The following is a 23,546-nucleotide window of genomic DNA, read 5'->3' as shown; positions in this document are numbered from 1 at the left end:
TTATTAACTACTGGTCATTAATTCCACTCAAAGCTCAATAGATTATTGTGAATGAAATACTAATGGATTAGGGCCCTTGGTATGTAAATTTCAAGCCATGCATGAGCTCATTGCCAAATTCAAGTTGAATTAATCAATGAGAAAATTATCTAAAAAGTCCTAAATCTATTGTATAGATGCCAATTCAATTATTAACTTTCCAATTTGACTAATGTAATTTTAAATCCTTTGATGATTTTCCAATATAGTTCTTCTGACCAATTTAAATTAAATTACTAATTTATATCTTGGCTATCTAGGTACAATTGAAGTCTTTAGTAGCACTCAAAACAATGTTATTTTGAGAAATTATCTAATTTTTTCCCCTTCATCTTCCTCAATTTCAATTGGCGGGCCCGTTTGGGCCTTGCCTGTGGCCAATGAGGGTCATTGATTATTGTCGAGGGCCCGATGACCCCATTAGCCAAAAATCCAAGAAGATAAAGGAAGAAATAAAAACAAAAAATAAAAAAATGTATAGAAAATTATGTCAAATTGTCGGCCTTTCCATATAAGATAGACTTACTTTGATTGGATCACTAGGTTAGTAATTCATGGCCTAAATTGACCAGATCATGGATTATAGAAAATTGTTAAAAATTTAAGTCTGCAATGGTTAGATTGAAAGTTTAAAACTGAATTGAGAGCCATATAATAATTTTGGAGTTTTTTTTTTTCTTCTTTTTAGTAATTTTCTCGTTCATCGACGGTTGGAAAAGAAAAGGCTTATTATTAATTTTCCTCTTTTATTATCTCAGGTCATCGGAAAAAGAATTTCACGTGGCTCCCACGTGACGGCCGGCGTCTCCGCTCCCCGTTTCATCCTAATCCACCGCCGAGGAGAGAGCGCGTACCTTATATATTATTAATTTAATTTTATCTCCTTCATACGAGGCGAAGCCTTCAAGCTCAAACTTCGACGCAAAATATGCTTTCTTCCCTTGGGCAAGCAACCGAGGCCGGACGCATTGAGGATTGATCTACAAATCTCCTCAGATCCCTCCGCCGCCCCCGCCCGCCGCGGCGCGATGGAGCCGCCGCCGCAGCCCCGCCGCCGCGGCCCCCCCCGCCCCCGCCCCTCCTCCGCCCAGAAGCTCCGCCTCATGTGCAGCTACGGCGGCCGCGTCGCCCCCGGCCCCACTCCAAGTCCCTCTTCTACCACGGCGGCGAGACCCGCATCGTCACCGTCGACCGCGCCTCCGCCGCCGCCGCCTCCCTCCACTCCCTCGCCTCCCACCTCTCCGCCGCCCTCTCCGTCGCGCCCCCCTTCTCCCTCAAGTACCAGCTCCCGGACTCCGACCTCGACGCCCTCATCTCCCTCTGCACCGACGACGACCTCGCCGTCATGGTGGACGAGCTCGACCGCCTCGCTTCGTCGTCGGACCCCAGGTCCAGGCCCTCCCGCATCAGGCTGTTCCTCTTCCTGACGAGGCCCGAGGCCGGATCCGAGTCGGCTCAGCCCTCCGTGCTGTGCCACCCCAAGACCGAGACGTGGTTCATCGACGCGCTCAAGGGCGCGAGGATTGTGGGGAAGGAGGACGAATTCGATCAGGGCGGCAGCGCCGAATCGGTGGTTCTCGAGACGAGCTCGTCTTTCGGGTCCACGTCGTCGTCGGCTTCCCTGTCGAATTTGCCTCCTCTCGTGGCTCATGTGGACGATCCGGGATTTAAGAATCATCACCAAGATTCAATGGCAAGGTACTCGTTGTCAATGATTCAATGCGATTACATTGCAGCGGCATTAGCGTGAGATTGAATTGATGACTTGTTCAATATTGTTTCTGCAAATTGCATTTAATGCCCAAAATGTCACATTGAAAGGATAATTCGTTCGAACCGTGCTTTGATTTACTAGAAAAAGAGTTGTTAGCAGTTGGTTATTTGACACAACAGGACAATGTGGTCCATTCGATTGATGCGATTGTGTTCTTTTTTTTTTTTTTTTTCCTTATTTCCCTTCTTGCTGGTCTATGATTTACAGAGATGGTAGCAGTGTTGTGAGTGCCAATTTGAACCCGCCGACTGGACCCTATACTGCCCCTGTTGTTCATATTGCATCGCTGCAGACCCAGACTTCTGCGAACACTCTCGAATCGAAAAGTAGGACCGTTTGTTCTGGTACTCAGCCATGTACAACTGTTCCAGTTTCTGGTTATCCAGTGACTTCTCAATTCGATCAGTTGCAACATGTCCAGTTTTTCCCACGGCCTCACCTTACATGTCCCAGAACCCTGCTTTTGTAGTGCCTGTTTCACAGTACTATCCTGTTTATCAACTACAGCCGCAGCCGTTGTATTATGCGCCAAATCAGTCTTATCCCACTTATGTGGTGCCCATGCCTGTGGCCCAGTCTCAGAATCTGCCGATGCAGGGTCCATTGCATGATGCTCTGGCGATCACCTCTAGTCAGCCTGCTCTGGATTTTAGTCCTATGGTGAATCCTCAGGTAGCTTATAAGGAAGTCCCTGAAGCTCTGAGAAAGCAGGAATTGGCTTCGCAGGTTTTCACTAACGTGCAGGGGACAGCACCACACGCTCATGTACCCGTTACTGAAAATAAGCAAAATCTCGTGCAAATGAACCAAGTCCGAAAACATCCTCAGCCCGTTGATGTTGTGCATGAAGAAACTTGTTTCTATGATGATGAGTATGTTGAGGACCCTGCACGGCTCCAAATCTACAAATCCCAGCCACTACCTCCAACATTGCCTTCTCAATACCAAACCATGACCGAGGCGAATACTTTATTGCTGACAGAGGCATTGTCCCAGTTGAATACAGATTGCATGAAGCAACAGAGTAAAACCTAAATGCCACGGTGAGGCATTTCAAGCAAAAGAAGATTTAGGTTTCCTTAGAAGCGTTGATGTTTCTCAGACTTTTCTTCTGTGCTCCTTGTATGAAGCAGTGTTTTTGTGTTCACTGTAACAGAAATAAATACTACAGTTTTGCGAGTTACTAATTATTGCTTTATTTGTTCTTGGTGCTATGCATAATGGTTCCTGTTAGAGTATGAAACATGCATCAAACTCCAGTTTCACAGAGCAATATATTCAGTTGTGACCATGGATTGTTTTCTCTCTCGATAGTTTGATCCATCCGCCAAGTGAAAGTTTTGTTTGAAGATATTATTGTCTGAGTCAGCATTTGGGTTTGATTTTTAACCCTAAATCAGATTTGAGATGGCTGGTTAATATTTGGTAATAATAGTAAAAGATGTCATGATGGTTGCTAGTGGCTGATATCTCATCGGTGCTTAACATCTTAACGCACAGTATGGGAGTCTTTCTTCACTGAAGACTATCTACTGCAAATGCAAACATTAATGAGTGGCAGTACCATTTGAGTATGGGACTAACCAGGTAATGTTGACGGCAGGGTGTTCTATGGAAGAATGTATTTTATTCACAGATTCTGAAAATGGGTTGATGTGCATAATCTCAGAATTGTGCCCTTGTCTCCATTATTTTTGTTCTCTTAATCTTGATGATTTTTCAGCAAGACTATGGATGTGGCCGCCCGGAGAGCTTGTAATGCACATGAACTTTTAGGGACTTTCTTCTGTTTTCCCTTTTTGTCACCTGTGGCAGAGGGGGATGGTGATACTCACGTCCAGGTCTACTTGGGCAACCATGCGGACAAAATAAAGAGAAAAGGGCGCCTATCCTGATCTACTGTGTGATTTGAGCTGGGGAAAGCTATCTCTGCTAAACTCTGTTCTAGCTTTACATGTTCAGGATTGTCTGAAGTTCGCTGTCATTTTTTGGCAATGATACGTTCAAAGAGGCTCTGTCCGATGAAATTTAATGTACCAAATGATTATAGCCTAGCTTTTTATTGTTCTCGGGCAACTCAAATTCACAAGCTCCTCCATATTAAGGATAGGGAGATGCTGTGCAAAGTCATTATTGTGGTTGATCCTATGCATAATCTCCATCTGGTTGCATAAACATCTCATGTGTTTGGTGCGTCGGTCTCTTTCTCGCTTTGTTTCAGCAGGCATCATCTTTATTTTGATTTAAGGATGCATATTTCTTTGCTAATAGCCATCCAGTTCTGAAAATATTCCGTGTCAAATTGCAGATTTGTGCTAACCACTGATTGTTGCTATTCATCCTTCAAGCATACCCAGTTGATAACTTCACCTCTCAATCTTTTCATATACGGACTGGGTTTATCAGTATCTCTTTTCCTGGCTACCGGGAGCAGGAATTGCACACAGAACTACAGTTTCTTGTTTTGAAAGGGGAAAAGAAACAGAAAAACAGGAACGATATAACAGGTTTCTTTTGTATATAAGTAATCAAAGTTGACTCGGCAGTCATTTGGTCTTCTTATAATAGCTCGATTAGATCAGACACGGCTCATGGAAACTGGAACAAGGTCAAGGGAGAAGAAAACTCAAAAGAAATGTGCCAATGGTGTATTGTCGCCGTAGCTGGAGCTCAACAATGTCAAAAACCGATGAAGGACAGGAAGAAAACAAACCTCCCAATGCACTCTTTCAATAGCCTTTGATATTTGAAGCTCTCACGACAGGAACGATGCTGGTGTGAGCTCCCCACCTGCGAATCCTGGCAAACATTGACCATCCCGGTCTTGTCTCCCCATGTGGAAACAGCTACACCTCCTGAAAACTTCCTGAAAGAGCGCTTCGGTTTGGACAGCCATTCAATCTCGGAGCTCCTTGGACTTCTTCTTCATATCTCCTCCACTGAATAGCTTAGATAGGTTCGGCATCACCTTCCTTCTCTTCTTGAGAGTTATCGAGGTTGACCGAGCCGTAACATGGGTTCCAGGTGAACTTGACTTGCGGAACTTTGCTCTTGTGGCTGGAGAAAAATCATCATTGTCCCCTGTAAGTTTTCTCGGGGACTTCCTAGGCAAAGCCAGTTGAGCATTCTTGCTTCTCGAGATCTTATCCCGTTTTTGCCTCCAAGTTGTTATTTCTCCCTCGACCCTTCTCTTCGCAGAGAGCGACCTTTCCGTCTGATACACCTGTTGCTCTTCCTCCACCCTCATCTCTCTCCCCTCTCTATGTCTCAGCTCGCTCTTCATCAGGATCTCTCTCACTTGCCTTCAAAGCTTCGACCCAAGCCTGAGCCGCCGCAACCTTTTTATCTGCGAGTTCTTCAGCCCCAGTGGCACGGCCTGTCAAATATTCGTATTCGAATTTTGAAATAGTGATCGAAGAGCTCTGCTGAGATACAGCAGCTCTTTCTCTCATTGTATTCTCAATTAAAGTTCTGAGGTTCTCAAGTGCTTGCGCTTCTGAGGCTTTGACTGTTACAAGCTCCTGCATAGCAGCTTGTAGTCTTTCCTCAGTCAAATCTATCTCACCATCAGTTTTCTGAATCTCTTCCTTAATCGCTTTGGTCTCTTCAAAAGTTAACTCCTCCTCTTTCTTTGCAGCCTCTGCTTCTGTCCTTAACTGTTCGAGGGAGAGTGAGAGATTGGAGGCGATCGACTTAGCTTTCTCCTCGGCTGCTGTCGCGGCTTCCAACTTGGATTTCGCTCTCAGCAGCTTGGAATTGAGACTTTGGACAGTCAATTCTGTTTTCTCCTCTGCTTTCTTCAGCTGAGCTCTTTCTTTTGTGACAAACTTCAACTCATTCCTTATTATGTCCATCGAGGACATAAATTGAAAGCCCTCTTCCTTGACAGTCCCCAATTCTTTCTTCGCTTCCTCCAATTCCTCTGTGACCGCCCGTAACATGACTAAGGTTTCATCTTCCTCGCCTTTCTTGATTCCGTCTTCTGGATGCTGGAAGCCATTATCCATCGGAACCCTTTTGTCCATTTCTCTCACTAATTTCAGCTCATTCTGTAGCACATCGACATCAGATAATGTTACAGCCAATTCAGCCTCTAGCTCCTTCGAATTCTCAACTTCTCTCAAATAATTTATCTTTTGCCTCGTTTCTTCCACTTTGGTTGAGTATTCGCTCAATTCCTTCTCTCTCTGAGCTTCGATGGCCGCATGCTCCTTCAGAGCTTCAATTTGCGCCAACTCGACCAGCACCTGTTCCTCGCCAACTTCCTCGATCTCCTTCCTCAGCGCTTCGGCCGAGCTTGTGTAAGACCGCATTTTTGAGCTCGACGCTTCCACTTCTTTCTCTGCCCGCGATTTCTCGTCCAGCACAGAAGCCACGTTCAGCTTAAGCTTGCTCAGTTCCTGCTTGACGTGTTCGAGCTCTCTCATCACTTCTTCATACCGAGACTTCTCCTTCATCCGAACGCCCTGCAGCGCCTGCGGCCTTGTTCTCTTATTGAATTCGCGCAGCTGCGACTTGGCATTGGAATTTGACGCCTCGGCCATGGCTTTCAGATTCTTGACCTTGCTCATCGCTTCGGAGAGCTCGGTTTCCGCCTCGGCTCTTGTGGACTGAGCATTCCTTCTCCTCTCGCGGTACCGGGTAATGTCCTTCTTGGCCAGAAGCAATTCTTTAGCTCTCGAAGAGGAATTCTTCACGAGATTGGAATTCGAATGAATTAAACAATGAAACACTTGCATATTCTTAAATAAGCATCAACCATCACGGTTAAAAACACTGGCTAAACTAAAAAATTAATCCAAAAGTGATGAATAAAATGTTACCTCGGGGTAATTCTTCTGGGTATTCCTCAAAGCCGGGCCGCTGCTCTCAAGAATCCTCTCTCCATACATATTAATGGCTGCTTTGACAGAGCCAATGTTCCTGTCACCACCAAGCTCCCTCCTTTCCATGCCAATCTCTTCAGCAATCAAAATTCAAAGGCAAAATTTCCAAACTTGGGGACTGAAAGGGAGCACTGAATCAGAAGAAGACTAACTTGCAGACACTCTGCAATATCATGGTGAGAAACACACTCGGGCTTCGGCTATTTCAGATTGTTAACTTAAAGAAAGGGTGTCCGAATGACAAGATTTACCTTGTGCCGTTGCTTAGGTAAGTGCGAAGGTTGTCTGAGTGAGCAAAGAGGATGAGCTGAGCCTCTGGAGGTGGGCGATGAGTCCAAGAAGCCAACCCAGCAGGCGCATCAGCGTGCGTAGGAGAGGCATATTGGATTCGAATGAAGAAGATAAACCGGCAGCTGAGGCATCGAGTTCTGATGATTGGCTACAGTATTCAGAGGATCCTCAGCCATCTATTTTCTTGTTCCAAATTTTCTTTTTGAGTACTTTTATTTTCTCATCTGCTAATGTGCAGTTGGGTGATAAATTCAAATTTTCTTTGATTAAATATGGTTAACGAAAGACGCTCGTTCGCCCCGACGATATCCTCATTTCCTGAAACTAGTAAGAGGGGTAGTATGCTAGACATAATATATTTTGGTAATTTGATTGCTAATAGAATTCTCATGCGAAACCTTATACTTCATATATGCATGAAATAGAGTTTTTTCTAGAATAGAAAATTGAAATCGTATAATTCATCTCATGCATAAATGATGTCTAATTGTTCATAAGAGAGGTAAAGAAAGATTCGTAGTGCTTAAAATCATCCCTTTTCGCAATTTTTTTCGTTATCAATTTTTTTTTTTCTGGAATCTATGACTTCTAACAAAAAAAATCCCATTCTGGGAGCCGTACCTGGTCCCAAACTTTTCGTGGATGTCCCAAGAGCCCTTGGTAGCTGGGGACTAGGACGGGATTACATCACCTGATAGCGCACTTCGCATCAGTACCAGTACAAACAACGTAAATTAAAAAAGAAGTAGCAATTTATGTCGCCTTTCGAAGAGAAGGGCCTCCACGTACAAAAACATATTAATCAAATGCCCCCGCCCCGTCGGAGACATACGGGGCAAGAGAACTGCCACGCTTTTCCTCACTCGACCGCATGCATCCGCGATCCATTAGTACTTCGTAATTGGTCGGATGCTGGACAAAGGACGCTCTGAAAGCATGTAATAATGTCTCGGGAAAATTCCAAAAAAAGATCCGAAATGTTCTCATTTATTAAATAAAGGCATTGAATGAATATTGTTTTAAATAATGGCATGAAGTATCCGTATTAGTCTCAAATAAGGGTATAAAGTAGCTATAGTCATTTTAAATAAGGGTCTAATCTCGTTGATCGACAACAAATTCTAGCCGATCAAGGATGTTTTCATCCCTCGATTCGATACCATTTTTCATTAGGGGATTTCAAAAGTAGCAAATTTTCGAAGTGGGATAACAATGAAGATTCGAGAATGCCACTTTAGGGCAAAAACTCAATTTTTCATAAGTGGAATACAAAAAATTGAAAAAGTGGAAACGGATCGCGGACAAGGACCCATGTGGGCCCAATGGGCCCGATGCCCATGGATGGGTGGTCCAAGGGCCTCATGCCCAAGAGAGGGTCGGGCCAAGGAGCCATGAGCCTTCCAAGCTCAACTTGACCTTTCATAAGATTTTGCATTATATGCACCTGTATGCATAAATAGTATCAAATCTTCTTGTAAAGTTCCATTTATTCTCTCTTCAAACTATGGACAAAATGGCAAGATGAGAAAGGGCCAAGGGAGGGGGTGGCCACTTGGATGGAGAAGGGGGATGAGGTCACCCCTAAAGCCTAGCTTAAACGGATTTTGCTTCTTCAAGAGGCTTTCCTATCTAATTATGTGCATGGCTGTGGGGATTTTATGGGATTGAGAGTATAAGCATTAATTGGCAAGATCTCACACAATCTCTCTTTTCCCTTCCTCCCCCTTACCTCATGTCACTTTCATCTTCTTTCTCTTCTCACTTTGCTTCCATTTTCTCCTTTCCTTGCACTAGCCGAACACCCACTTCTCCATTTCCACTATCTTTGCAAGCCATTTCCTCTCTTTTTCTTTCTAGATCTTACCGGCTACTGTCCACATCCTTCGTTGAGACTCCATTTCCGCCCCACCACCCTCGTCACTGTGTCGAGTCTTGGAGGTAAAGTGGAGGCTGACCATCCCTCAACGCCGCCTGCCTCTCCCTTTTTTTGCTCTTGGCTTGGACACCACACACCCAAAAAATGCCGTTTGCCCGTCTTGCTACCACCGTACCTCGATCGTGATGCCACCACAGCCCCCTTATCAATTGTTTGGAGTGTGACCAGTTGCTATCGTGGCTGCTGTCCATCCCTTGCTACTCCTTCGCTATCGCTTACCGAGCTTGGAATAGGGAGTGACTGGCTTTCTAACCCTTGTCTAGGGTTGTGCTTACACTTAGGACTTAGATTAGGACTAGATTAGGTTTAAATGATGTCTTGGGTGATGTGATAAGTATGTCTAAGAGATAGGATATTGTAGTTTTCAATAGGTTATCGCTATAGGTTATCATGGGTTTTCAATAGATCATCACAATAAGTTATTGTAGGGTTTCAATAGGTAATTGAGATAAGTTATTATTGGATTCTGATAGGTTATCATGATAAGTTATTGTAGGGTTCCGATAGATTATCGTGATAAGTTATTGTTGGTTTTCGATAGGTTATGATAAGTGATTATGCAATAAGTTATCATGTTGTGATATGTGATATGTATAAAGTTATTATGATAAGTTATATTAAGGTGAGATAAGTTATCGGATAGATTATGATGGCATGTGATAGGTTATCATAAGGACTTATATTTAAATGCAATGACTTATCTTATTTTAATGGGTGTTCTATAGGCCTTTGATTTTAAATTGATTGGTGCATTATTGGATGCTAACTTTGAATGTGGTATTTGCTCATGTAAACCTTGGAACAAGAAAAAGAGGATGTTATGGCATTTAATAATGGTAGCCAATAGGTATGAATGTAAGACTAAGTAAAGGGATAACGTTATTGAAGTATCATTTGTTATTATGATGCATTATGTTATGAAATGGAAAACATGATACTTTGACAAATGCACGATAAATATGTGATCACATATTAGGATAGCACGATATGGGTGCATGCGTTTAATACTATTGCATGTTATATGAGCATTACACTCTTCTGCATCGATTAATAAGAAATATATGAAATGAGTTTGAGTGATGGTATACTCGTGTGATCACCTAAATATCTTGATGCATATGATTATATGGGGTAATGGAACTGTCATGATACGTATGATTATGCAAGACAATGCTTGATTAAGTTCGGGTGCCCCCACGTTAACGGGATGCCATTCACGGATGTATTTCAAAACGAAACTCCTCAATTGGAGTGCTATCTTGAGGTGTATGCATATGCGGGATGATGTTGTGCCCAATGAGGCGTGACAATGTCTGGTTATGCCGAAAAACCGCTGACCTTCAGGTTGACCGTGGGCTTGAACAATTGTAATAATCTGAACATATATGTGTGAAATGTGCATGAGAATGATATGTGATTATGTTTGGGTTGTTGCATGGCATTGGTGCATGATTATGAGATATTGCACATTCTTATTTCTGCCTCATAAGTATGTCCTTTGTTGTAAGAATTGCCTATGTGCTTATATTGTAATGGCCTTGAGGAAGTGAGATAACTATTCATGTTAATAGTTAAGCCAAAGCAAAGGCTTTGCTATTGATCTGCTATCGATAGATAACTTGCATGTTTAGGCTGATTCCAAGGTGAATTATCTCCTAAGCGAGGATTAGGGAGCTTATTCACTGAGTTTTATCTTATTGTTATTTGTTGAAATGTTTTCAAGCCCTAAGAATGTTTGAGCCCTCCTGCCACGCCAAGTTTGGGGTCTTCATTCAATAAAGCCGGGAGGTTATTGAATATCTGATTAGAGGCACCAATACATGTTATGAGCGTTATGAGTGGCTCTAGAACTTAGCGCCCCGCCACTTTTCAATTTGGTACTTTTGGGTAGGGGATAGCTTGTATGGCCCCATCCGCGGGTTTGACGATCCTTTGGGTGTAGGACTAAGGAATACCGGTTGGGATGTGATGGACTTGGATGTGCTTGACGGGGCAATGTTTGATCTAGAGGTTGACCTCGACATGATCATTGAGCCGGAGCCCTAGTGCATGCAACTCATAGGGAGTAAGTGGGTGATGGAGGTGCATAACTTTTTTGAAGCCACCCTCATATTAATAGAGGTGCTAGGTTTACCTCAAGAGCCCTTTTGGAGATAATAGTGGCCGCACTTTTGGGCTGTTCTAATGTGGCATAGTGATCGACCAAAAAAAAATGTGGCATAGTGGATGGTGCTAAAGCTTGTATGCTTAAGTTTGGATGTAAATAACTTGTATGATGTGATGAGTTATTGATGCATATATATATATATATATAAGTGTGTTTTTTCATGCTATCCCTATTTGAATAGTCGAGTAATTTGTTTCTACTTTTCACTTATGTATATACATAATCAATAACATGAATGGGTTGGCCACGTTTCTTGGGATATTGCAATCAAATGGCCTAAGCGACTTGAGATGATGCACTTCCGAAGAGGGTCGGGGTGTGACACAAATACAATTTAAATTAAATTAAATTATATAATAAATTAAAAAAAAAGAAGGAAAAGAAAAAGAGAAAACATAGGAGGCCGTCGAGGGTGGCGACGAAGGTTGGTGAGGTTACCAGCACTTGGGGAAGGGTCGGCGATGCTAGCCAACCAAGCTAGGCTTGCTGGCTTATCGAGCGATGAGGTGGCAATTAGCAACCACAGGTGCCTTCTCGCCTGCATTTTCTTTTTCTAGTTTAGTTTTTTTAGTTTTTTTGAAAAAAAATAGAAAAATAAATAAAAAAGAAAAAAATTAAAATTTTAGAAAAATATGAAATTGCCCTTAATATTTGATGAGTTCAAGTTCTTTGAAATTGATATATGCATTTTAGATCATTATTTGAAATAATGCATTTTTAAGCCATTATTTGAAAAAATAATGGCACTTCAAACTCTTATTCGAAATAATATTCGCTTCAGTTTCTTATTTGAGAAAATGAGAGTACTTTGTACATTTATTTAGAATTTTCCTCGATCTCTCTAAATTAGGTCACGTCTTGACTTTTGCCTTGCCACTAAACCAATTCTAGCAAAGCAAAACATGAAAGCGACACTATAATTTCTATGCACCAATCATGAAATACAGATTAGGATAAGTCGACAGATGACTGTGATATTATTGTGGTTTTAGTGATTTGGATCTATCTGCATAGAAAACTTGAAATAAATATTGCCTTTTTAGATCACCGTCACTGCTTGTGGTGATATCCCATTTTGGTCATGTTTCAACTTTGACTTCTTGATTAATCTATTGTTAGATTTGGCTGTAAATATGTAAGTCCACATTCGATGTTCTAAATAATTATTGTCTAACGTTATTTTGCCTTGGCATGGAAAAAAAAATTCATTTGATCAATAATGCATTTAGTTAAGCAAAAGTCTCGGAAAAATAAAGAGTTGTCAGAATATATGGAAAGCTGTATTGATAATGGATTATTTCCTAATTAATGAATCGTTAATTCTTGCAAATTTCGTTAAAAATTCAAGGACTTGACAATGAATGTTAGGTTCTCATATTAAGCATAACGAATTTAAATGTTAATATTTGAGGCTATTTTGAGAAAAGAAAATTTTCATTTATTCAAAATGAAATTATTTTCGTGAATTTAAATATAAATCTTTTTGCTAATAAGAAATTTTTTTCTGTTAATTCATTTTTTAAATTATCAAAATATTAAAAAATATTTTTCGTGAAATGAATAGACTTTCGGAGCAGTAAAAATTATTACTTTGAATGGAGTCCCAAGAGGGAAAAAGCGAAAAAGGAAGGAGGGAGTTGACTCGCGACAACTTGCGTTCCAAAGCTCACGTCGGCCGTGCTTTCTTCCGCCACGAGGTTCACCCAAACTCCATCAGATCTCGTCCATCACGCCCTCCGTGCTGCCACCGGTCTCATCGTGCGTCCAGAAAAGAGCGGCTCCTTTTGAGCTCCGGACCACCCGCCCCGAGCCCCGACTCGCGCGGCTCGTGGGAACGTCCCTCCGTCTCGCCAGTACGTATAAAAATCTAAAAATCCCAGCTCGGAACTTCCATTTTAATGGCGACGGATCTCGCCTCGGATCCCGAGTCTCCATCGACATCGTCACCGTCGCCGTCGCCGCCGGTGGAAGGGGAGCGGCTCTCGGCCTGAAGCTCCCGTCTCGGATGCGGAGATCGCCGAGCGCGATCCGAGCCTGAGATCCGTGTGATCCCTTTGGGTGGGGAGCGCGCGCCGCCGGTCATGGACGTGGAGCGGTCGTCCCTGTGCAATTGCGTGGTGAACTTCCTGCTGGAGGAGAACTACCTGCTGACGGCGTTCGAGCTCCTCCACGAGCTCCTCGACGATGGCCGCGACGCCCACGCCATCCGCCTCCGGGAGTTCTTCGCGGATCCCTCCCATTTCCCTCCCGATCAGATTTCTCGTTTCAACGCTCTCCGAGGTACGTCCCCGGGGATCGCGGATATTGCTGGCGTAGCTACTGCGGGTATATGTATGTTTTTTTGGATAATGAGGCTTGGGGACGCGAATTGGAGCTTGTTGTTTAATGGTGAATTGGAGCTTTTATTTCCTGATTTTGTTCATTTCGAAGTTTCGGATCTCGATTGTTCGGCTGCTGATGTAGCTTCTTGAGTCTGTTAACTCTCGTAAACGATCGAGGCAGTTCAGGGGACTATGGCGGTCAATGGATATGAAGCTGCACAGAATTAGTAATTGGTTTCTTCGGATATTGGCCATGGCAATAGCATGATCTTCTACGTAGTTAAAAATGGCGAACTTCCTTGGGGTAGAGAGGTTCTGTCAAGTTACATTTTTAGAGGATGATAGGTTGTGGCGATTGGAGAGGGCTCGTAGTGCTGCCACGGTCTGCTTCTTCATTAGTTTTGGTTTGTTTCCTAACTCCATATCTTCCATTTGAATGGAGACTCCACTTACGTTCTAAAGTATCTTGGAGAGAGAATAAGTTTCTGGTTGAGTTAAGAAGCTGCTGGTTAACATCATATTCTGTTTGTCCCCAATTGCCTATGTATGGTTGAAGTTCTTCTCATTTTTTTGTATTCGTGTTATATATAGTGGAGTTTTGCTCATAAGTTTCCAGTCCTGCTGTTCTGTAGAATGGGAAGTTGGGATCTGGAAGTTTGCATTCCTTTAACATTGTGCTGGGAACTTTTGTCGTGGTCCATGATGACTTTTAGCATCTCACATCGATCTACATGTACTTTGAGTATATGATTTCTTTTGAAACATTGAATCATGGTATGTTTGTTTCACAAGCAGTTGCAGACCCTCAGAGTTTGCTTGAAGAGAAGCAAGCATTGGAGGAAAAAATGGCCTTTTGTGAATATGAGCTCCGTTTGGTGCAAGAGGATATCACAAAGTTGAAGACAGAATTGCAGAAGAAATCAGAAATTTCTGCAAATGAATTAAGTGGTAGGCTCTACTTCTTTTGTAGGTCTTACCTTGGCTTGTTGAGGAGGGATAATTTTCCCACATGTCAATTATTAAATCATTGATGATACCGTGTCTATTTTCTTTGCAAAACTACCATTCAGTTGTGGAGAAAAGCCAACAAAGAAAAACAGTTGTTTTCCAGAGTAGAAGTATGCAAAACAGTTTTTCATGCTACCCCTCATTTTTATGCTTTGACTGTTTCTTTTGGTACAAACCTCATGCATAAATGGTCCTCCAATTAGGTGCTACAACAATGCTGTATGATGATGGGACTTATTATCACTGCTATGCCAATATTCCAATCTTTCAGGAACACTTGTATCACGATAGTCATGAACATACATGGGCTTCCTATAACTTTGGCAATAATTTATTTTAAACTTTGATACATTTGCAGTTCCTAATGTAGAGTCTACAAAAGGAGGACATGATATACAGAGAGAAAAGAGGGAAAGTTCATTTTCTGACCTGGGCCCTTTAAAGGATAATGAACGTTGTGATCTTAACTGTGCGGTGAAAGAATATTTGCTTATGGCAGGCTACAGGCTGACTGCAATGACTTTTTATGAGGAGGTATGAAAGACATCATGAATACAATTATCTTGCATCTGTTGCTTCTGATGAATAGGACCTTAGCCTTTACATGTTGATGTTCTACTCCTTCCGGATTTGATTCTCATTCTTGAAACTGGATTTAGATCTCCATTTCTTTTTTGTCTTTTCTCACAAACTCTGTTAGAAGATTTGAACAATGATTCCTGGATATCATATTTGCAGTCAGTAGAGTAGGCAACCACGGTTTCTATCGTAAACTTATGGTTTTTTGTTGTTTTAAAAGAAGTAAGCTATCTGAACATAATATGAATATTGTAACGAACAATGAGAAGGGATAGATGTATTGGAGCTAGCATTTCCAACTATTCTAAGTTTACCGTATCTTTAAATATATAAATGTGGTATACCAAGACAGAAGCCGTTGAGCATTCACCTCAGAACGCCATGTGTCAATCTTTGATAGGCCGCCCAATCCCACTGACTTGCACATTTGTTTTTATATATATATGATTGGTGCACAAATTTAAGGTGGAAGCATGGAGCCCAGTGGTCGGGGAACTGATGTGCTTGTTTGGCGCCAGGTTGAGGGTTCAATTCCCAACACTGTCGCCTCCAGTGTCATTTTTTTTTTTTTTTTTTGGGTTTCTTTTCTGTCGATAAGGCTCTTACTTTAGGCAGAATTAATTTTTCTCTTGAACTGATTTTTTGTTATCAAATTAGTTCATTCTATCAAACCAAGTCAAGAGGAAACTAATTAAGAAATTAGTATTTATGATCAAATTGTTTATAGAAAATAAATTTCCTTTAACACAATCTGTTCATTTTATCTTTTATCTACTTATAGAAGATTTTTATATGCAAGCATATCTTTTATCTAATATTATTCATAATCACTCATTTTTGGTTGTAATTAGATCAGTGTAAGTCATTGTGCTTTGATATTGCCTAATATGATATGGATAACAAATATTACTGTAAATGAGAATACTTCAATGCTATTAACAGATGTCTTGAGATAGTTAAATTCTCTCTTTGCTACAGACAAACTTGAAATGTAAGTATGAGATATTGATTCACCATCTGATAAGTATTCATATGAGATGATGATGTTGGAATATCCGTTAGCCAAAATGTGTGTTGCATAGAAGATTAAGTTCATCCATGGCGTCGCGTGGGTCTGTTCTAGTGTTCTTAATTGCTGCATACATATGTAACATTGGCCTGGTTGACACTTGAATGGAGGCCATATAAACCAGACTTCATTATTTCCGAATGGGTTCTTCAATTGGGAAATCTAGTGGCTAAAATGTTTTACTCAGAGTGATAATGTATTAAGAAAACCTTTGAAAGTGGTAAAAAGGCACATCAGTTTCTATCAAGATAACCTTTTTCTTTGCATTACTTTAGTTAACATTTTTGAAATTTTCAAAATAATTTTTCATCTTCTCTAGTAATCGTCCATGTGGCTCATTACAGAGAATAAGATCCTATGGAAACACATTTATCTGTCCTTATGTAGTTTTCAGAACACTAACAAAGGCTCAATTTTCTTCTGCAGGTCACGGACCAGAACCTTGACGAGTGGCAGGAAACACCAGCACATGTGCCAGATGCTTTAAGACATTACTACTATCAGTATCTTTCATCCACTACAGAGGCAGCTGAGGTACTTGCAGCAATATAGAAGATTCCCAATAAAGTCACTTTTCTTTTAAGTTGGTGTAGGGATTTGCATGAGCTCTTTTTCCCAGTGTTGGGTGACATTGAGAAATTCTTTGGGCACTTAGATAACAAAAGGAAAATAAATTCTCGTCCTCCCTTTTTCACTTTTGCTAAGGTCACTCTAGCACTCTTTTACTACCCTTCTATTCACCGAGCTTAAGCCTTTCTGCTGGAACAAGTTGTTCTTGATGACTAGTACTATATCTGCATCATTCCAGCGTGACCTATGCCATCCTTCGTTTACAGTCACTACCTTTCCCTCTGTTGTAAGCACACAGACTGACTGTAATCTATGTCCTTATAACCACACACCTATTGTTTCACATGGCTCTGACTCTGTGAGTGCTGTTCAATTGTTATGAGCTATTCGACATTAATCCATAGTTTGTTTTTGGATGTGTCTTTGCCTTTCTGGGCCAACTTTTGGATTTTTTTTTTTTGACTAAATTTAGTTTAAGCAAGAAAGTTTGAGCGTCGAAACCCGTGTACCTGTGAAGACCTGTGGTTTTCCTGGGATTGGGTATTCGAAAACTGATTGTTGCTTGAATACAATTTTTTTTCCTATTTGTTTTAAGTGTTGAAAAAACAAGTCAAACCTTCCTACATGCAGGAGAAAATTGCCATGATTCGGGAAAATGAGTCCTTACGACAAGCAAATGAGAATTTGATTAACGCAAAAGAAGCTCTGTTGAGAAACAAAGATGCAGCAGAGGGTCAAGTAGGTGTATTGACCCGAACAGTCGAAGCTTTGCAGAAAGATCTGAAAGATCGGGAGACCCAGGTATCTTTTCATTTGTCTTAAAACTTCTTGTTTGTTCTTTTAATGCTGATATTGTGATGACAAATATTTCAGACATGTATCCTCAGGTACAAGTTTTGAAGCAGTCCTTGGAGCGACAAAGGGAGGAGCTAAATGAATGCAGGGCTGAAATTACGTCACTGAAGATGCATATTGAAGGATCTCTCTCTGGAAGAAACTTGGCAGCTGCTGACATTGACCATGTCCAATCTCAAATAGTGGAAAGATACAAGGAAGAAATAGAACTGCTTCAGCAGGAATTAGAGACTTTGAAGGCCAAAGATTCAGTTGCTCCTGATTTTGTTGATTTAGTCAACTTTAAGGAAGAATTTAGTGAGAGAGAAGAAGTTGTGGATATACACGAAGATAGAGATGTCTTGCCTCAGTTGTTAAACAGTCAACCAGGCATTGGGGATGTGCTGGTTAGTCATTCACCTGCTGTTCAAGCCTTTGTTGATGATGCTCCTAAACCTCAGGAAGTTTTGCAAGATTCGGCTATTAAACCTTCAGCTGAGAACTGCACTTTTAGTAATGGTGACGGTGTTGCTAAGCAAAATGGTGAAGTGCCAAATGAGGATAGTGGGAACCTCACAAACTCTGGTGATTTAAAGGGTGGAGCTGTTGCAGAAGAGATGGTAAGCTAACATTTCTTCTGATAGAACACCTAAAAGGGTCAAGCATGTGATGTTTATATATACTCATCTCAACTGCAGCAGCTGAAGTGCTTATTGGCTGGGTGGCTGCATTTTTGTTCCCTCCTTTTCTTTAAACAAAACTCGCATGATTTATTGGAATATTGAGATCACCTGTGTCCTTTCTGAGGTGGAGAAACCCTTACAATGAGCTCTTGTTTTAAGCTGTTCTTGATTTAGTCAAATTTAGCTGAAGTAATTGCATGCCTCACAGGGTCTGGAAACAATTCAAATCCTTGCAGATGCTCTACCAAAGATAGTCCCTTATGTTCTGATCAACCATCGAGAGGTTGGCATTTTGATTACTATAAATTATGTCTCATGTTATGTTACGTATGAGGGGGTTGGCCCTGACACCGTACGGGGTTTGTTTGATTTCAGGAGCTTCTTCCTCTGATCATGTGTGCAATTGAGCGGCATCCAGATAGCAGCACAAGAGATTCCTTGACACATACCTTATTTAATTTAATCAAACGTCCAGATGAACAACAGAGGCAAATCATAATGGATGTAGGTCGATTGTTAAGAACACCACTTGCTTATTGTACCAAACTTTGTGATTGATCATAGTGCTTAATCTGTTGGGTTCTTTTTTTCAGGCTTGTGTTACCCTTGCCAAGAATGTAGGAGAGATGAGGACGGAATCAGAATTGCTTCCTCAGTGTTGGGAACAAGTGAGTATCGAATTCTATATGCTGAGGACTGTCCAGTTCTTCCTTTGTCCTGTCCTCTTTTTCTAGTTTCGTGAATACTGATCTCCTTGGCCTTTTGTCTTCAGATAAACCATATGTATGAGGAGCGTAGACTGCTTGTTGCTCAATCGTGTGGTGAACTTGGAGATTTTGTGAGGCCTGAGATTCGTGATTCTCTTATTTTGTCAATTGTTCAACAATTGGTGGAGGATTCTGCTACCATTGTTCGTGAAGCTGCTGCGCACAACTTGACTTTGCTGCTGCCACTCTTTCCAAACACGGACAAATATTTCAAGGTCAGCCTCACTATCCCTTGAGGCAATCATGGAGACGAAATCTGACTTCTTGCCAGAATTGGCTACAATGTAAGCTCTAGAACAGGTTGATGACATGTGGTCAAGAGAGGGAGTCCCCCAATTGTAGAGTGCCTTGTCCCTGGAGTGCATAGAAAGACAAGGCATACTGATTCTTTTGTTTGAACATTCTGTTGTTTGATAGGTTGAGGAATTGATGTTTCAACTGGTCTGTGATCCCTCTGGTGTGGTGGTGGAAACTACTCTGAAGGAACTAGTTCCAGCAGTTGTGACTTGGGGAAAGAAGTTGGACCATGTCCTTAGAGTTTTACTCTCTCATACCTTGAGCTCAGCGCAGGTAGGGTTGTTTGACTCTCTCTGTTCTTTTGTTTGTGTTTAGCATTTACATACTTGGTTCTCCAATGATTTTCTTCCTCTGTACATCAGCGCTGTCCACCACTTTCGGGAGTTGAAGGTTCTGTGGAGTCACATCTTCACGTTTTAGGAGAACGTGAGCGGTGGAATATTGATGTTCTATTGAGGATGCTTTCAGAAATGCTTCCTTTGTATATCAAAAAGCAATTGAGACATGCCCATTTTCTTCTGCTTCAGAATCGACAGGAACTGTATTTTCGAGCTCCTTATTACAAATGTATTCTGAGTAAGTTTTCTGTTTCTTGTCAGCACCGTAATTTACCTTAGTAAAGACCTTTCCTTGCTATACCTGGTTTGAATTTAATCTTGTCTTCAGGGGAAAATTAGAATGGCCTACATTTGAATGGATGCATGCAGACTGCTTTCCTGATCTAATACAGCTGATGTGCTTGTTGCCTCAGAAAGAAGACAATTTAAGAAATCGAACCACAAAGGTGGAGTTCTCCTCTTGGTTTTCTTTTGATTCTCTAGCTTCTTATTTTTGTTGTTTATGTCAGGCATTTGTTTTGTCTATATTTACTGACTCTGCCATAACAATCCAGTTCCTATTATCAGTATCAGAACATTTTGGAGATTACTACCTGACGCACATAATGTTGCCCATATTTATGGTGGCAGTCGGGGACGATGCTGATTTGAAGTACTTCCCACCTACTGCCCGTACAAAAATCAAAGGTGATGAGAGAAACGTTAATAAAGCTAGTATGATTCCCTTTGCAAATTAGTCAAATTTCAACAATGGTACCTTGCTTTTGAAACCTATTCTTACCTTGTTAAGACTGTTGATGACCATAAATTTTCACTTTTGCTCTCACAAACTTGAGAGATATTGCTTGCTCCAAAGAAAGGTGCAAAGGAGTAAAATATTCTCGTATTATTCTCTTATTCACCTCACTGAGAACTACTTCAACTGGATATGCTTTTATAAAATGCAAATGAAGTTCCATAAGTGCCCCTATCAGTAAATAAGAGGGTAAATGACACAAATGGTTTCTAAACTTTGGCTCAATGTGTGTGATCTCTAAACTTTAAATTAATTCAATGTGGTCCTAGAAATTGGCACGTGTAATATCGTCCTTGAACTTTTAATTTGTTCAATGTAATCCTTAGATTTTTAGTACATGTTTTATTTAGTACCTAGATTGTATGAAAATGTTCAATGTTGTCCCCAAACTTGAATTAATGGATTTTTAGTACGCACAATCTAGGGACCACATCGAACAAATTAAAAATTTAGGGACTACATTGCACATTGAGTTAAAGTTCAAGGACAACATTGCACATTGGATCAAAGTTCAGGGACCATTTGTGTCATTATTGCTAATTAGATAGGGTACTAGAAGAAGCCTGGGGTTTGTGGAATAGTGGCATTTGTTAAATTAGTGATGTATGAACATGTGATGTTAAATTATCACTTTCTTCTGGCATTTGAAAGTCAGAAATTCTTTTCTCGGTTACAGGTTTGAAACCAAGAACTGCCGTTGCTGAGAGAATTGCCACAATGTGTGTCTTGCCACTTCTCCTTGCTGGTGTTTTAGGTGCTCCTAGCAAGAGAGAACAGTTGGCAGAGTGCTTAAGGAGGCTCTTGGTTCAAGAAACAGGGATGGAGAGTCAGACAAAGCAAGAAACTGAGATTTTCTATGCTGTCCGCTTCCTTTGGTCTGTCTTTCTCAATCATCACATGCTTGTACGCTCCATATCTTATTTTTAATCTAATGAAGTTTCTTCCTCCTTAAATTTGCAGTACATCCGAAGAGCATCATGCCATGATCTTTGGTATATTGTGGGAAATGGTTGTTAGCTCAAATGTAAATATGAAGATCAGTGCAGCCAACTTGTTGAAAGTCATTGTAAGCCTGTGTATACTTTGGATTTCTTCATGCAACGAGTGATCTATCTGAAACTTATATGTCTCAATCATGTCATAGGTTCCTTACATTGATGCGAAAGTCGCATCAACTCATGTTCTTCCTGCTCTGGTGACTCTTGGATCTGATCAGAATTTAAATGTGAAGTATGCAAGCATAGATGCTTTTGGAGCTGTGGCCCAACATTTTAAAAATGACATGGTAAAATTTCTCCAATAAGTTGAATGTAAAATTGTAAATTACAATTATCTTTTATTTACTGACCATATTATATCAAACAGATTGTCGACAAGATACGGGTACAAATGGATGCTTTTCTTGAAGATGGATCACATGAAGCTACAATTGCTGTTGTTCGTGCACTAGGGGTAGCTGTACCTCATACAACAGAACGGCTGAGGGATTATATCCTCCAAATCTTTTCATAAGATTTACTGTGCTTTTCTTGTTTTTCTTTTGGTCTTTTGCTTTTATCAGTCTTAAGTTTGTTGGCTAGGAGTTAGACTTATACTTGAAACTTGCAGCATCTGATATTTTGATTCTTTAACAAGAGACACATCTTTTATCCAAGATTTTCACTTCACCAACATACCAATTCCTGCCAGTGATGTGCTTCGTCGTCGTGAAAGAGCCAATGCCTTTTGTGAATCTATTCGTGCTCTGGATACTACAGGTTAGTGCTTATAGAATTGGAAGAACAATCTCAAGTAAATGCTTTATCTTCTTTCAGAGTGCGATCGTTCCTCTCTCTGAATAGGATCTTTAATCTGTGTTTGTGAACTACCTTGAGCCACTAGCTCAATAGTGCGGAAGATGCTGGTTTATAAATATCCAAATGAAGTGCCTCTTTCTATGCAAGGGGTATCTAAATTCACTCCATCTTCTCTGTGGTGTAGATTGGAGGAGTTAATATTTCTTTTGGATGGTTGTTCAAACACATACTTTGCCCCAAGAAGTGGACATTCTGTATTAATGTGACAACCACTCGCTCGTTATTCCTAGTCTTTTGGGACTGCATTAATCTATTTGCCTCAATTTTGCAGTCTGCTTGATCATTGACCGATTTATTTCTGGAAAATATGGTTTGTTGGGCATTCATTTGTTCATTGTGTGTTGCAAGATGGTAGATGGGATATCAGAAAGTTCATCCAACCTATTTTATCTGTTTACATATTGCTTATCAGTAGAAACATGTTCAGTGGACCAGCATCAATTGCTGAAGTAACCATTGTTTTGTTTATCGGCTATAAGTTCGTTCACTTATAAGTGGATGATGCATTCGTATGCTCATTATACTTGGCTTGTTTGGCATCGGCTCATGATTTATCTGCTGCATCTTGTTTGCTGCAGATCTCTCTGCAGCTAGCGTCCGGGATTTCCTCATTCCAGCCATACAAAACTTGTTGAAAGACTGGGATGCGCTTGATCCAGCTCACAAGGAAGCTCTAGAAATTATACTGAAGGAAAGATCGGGTGGAACTTTGGAGGCTATCAGCAAAGCGATGGGTGCTCATCTCGGGCTTCCCTCCTCTATGACTAGCTTTTTCGGTGAGGGAGGACTTCTTGGGAAGAAAGAAACTGTGGAAGCAGTAGCACCAGTAGAGCAAGCAGAGTCGCCGAAGCCGGTCCCACAGCCTCCGATGGAGGACACGCGCTTCAGGCGTATAATGAGAGGAAACTTCACAGACATGCTCCGGGGAAGGTCCAAAAGTGAGGAGGATCATCCTCTATGAATTGGCCAGTTTTGAAAAAAAATTAAAAAATTTCTTTACATGTAAATGATTTTCAATCAATTCTTTTGACTTCGACGAGGTGATATAAATATTGAATCGAGAATAGAGAAAAGATGAGAAAGAATAGGTCTTTATTTCCCACTTTCTTGTCGGGGGTTATTTTCGAATAAAACTTCAGATTATTTTTCCTTAGTTCTGTCCAGCCCGGTCATAATTGGCTGCTGTTGCCTACACATTCTTCCAAGTGCTAAGTCGCTGGCAAAAATTGTCGATTTCCCATTTAGTCTAGATAGTAAACGTTAAAGATGATTCTGCAATTTTGTAGCTTTAACGACCACATCACTCGCAAATGCCGTCACCTCACCTTTTCTAGT

The 23,546-nt window shown here is 41.0% G+C and overlaps 2 protein-coding genes and 1 pseudogene across 2 annotated transcripts; 2 read left to right on the top strand and 1 right to left on the bottom strand.

Annotated features, from left to right (window-relative positions):
• The first annotated feature begins 940 nt into the window (after positions 1-940).
• LOC108960370 lies at positions 941-3,104 on the top strand (annotated as a pseudogene).
• A 1,202-nt stretch (positions 3,105-4,306) lies between these two features.
• LOC104449673 (protein PLASTID MOVEMENT IMPAIRED 2) lies at positions 4,307-7,187 on the bottom strand. The gene is given in 4 exon segments (XM_010063907.3): positions 4,307-5,106; positions 5,108-6,504; positions 6,637-6,817; positions 6,951-7,187. Coding segments are annotated over 3 exon segments (1,923 nt in total). The 5' UTR covers positions 6,766-6,817; positions 6,951-7,187; the 3' UTR covers positions 4,307-4,709.
• A 5,560-nt stretch (positions 7,188-12,747) lies between these two features.
• Positions 12,748-23,364, top strand: LOC104449671 (RAB11-binding protein RELCH homolog). The gene is given in 21 exon segments (XM_039315704.1): positions 12,748-13,373; positions 14,210-14,362; positions 14,793-14,956; positions 16,497-16,604; positions 17,271-17,441; positions 17,528-18,094; positions 18,366-18,440; positions 18,533-18,661; positions 18,751-18,825; positions 18,930-19,139; positions 19,342-19,494; positions 19,584-19,698; positions 19,701-19,797; positions 19,888-20,005; positions 20,114-20,246; positions 21,032-21,230; positions 21,316-21,421; positions 21,500-21,640; positions 21,721-21,856; positions 22,008-22,112; positions 22,790-23,364. Coding segments are annotated over 21 exon segments (3,537 nt in total). The 5' UTR covers positions 12,748-13,174; the 3' UTR covers positions 23,173-23,364.
• The last annotated feature ends 182 nt before the right edge of the window (positions 23,365-23,546 follow it).

This window comes from Eucalyptus grandis, chromosome 6, assembly GCF_016545825.1.
Source record: "Eucalyptus grandis isolate ANBG69807.140 chromosome 6, ASM1654582v1, whole genome shotgun sequence".
NCBI classification, from domain to species: Eukaryota; Viridiplantae; Streptophyta; class Magnoliopsida; order Myrtales; family Myrtaceae; genus Eucalyptus; species Eucalyptus grandis.
The sequence above is the reverse complement of the archived record's forward strand: the minus strand, read 5'-3'. Positions and strand labels throughout refer to the sequence as shown.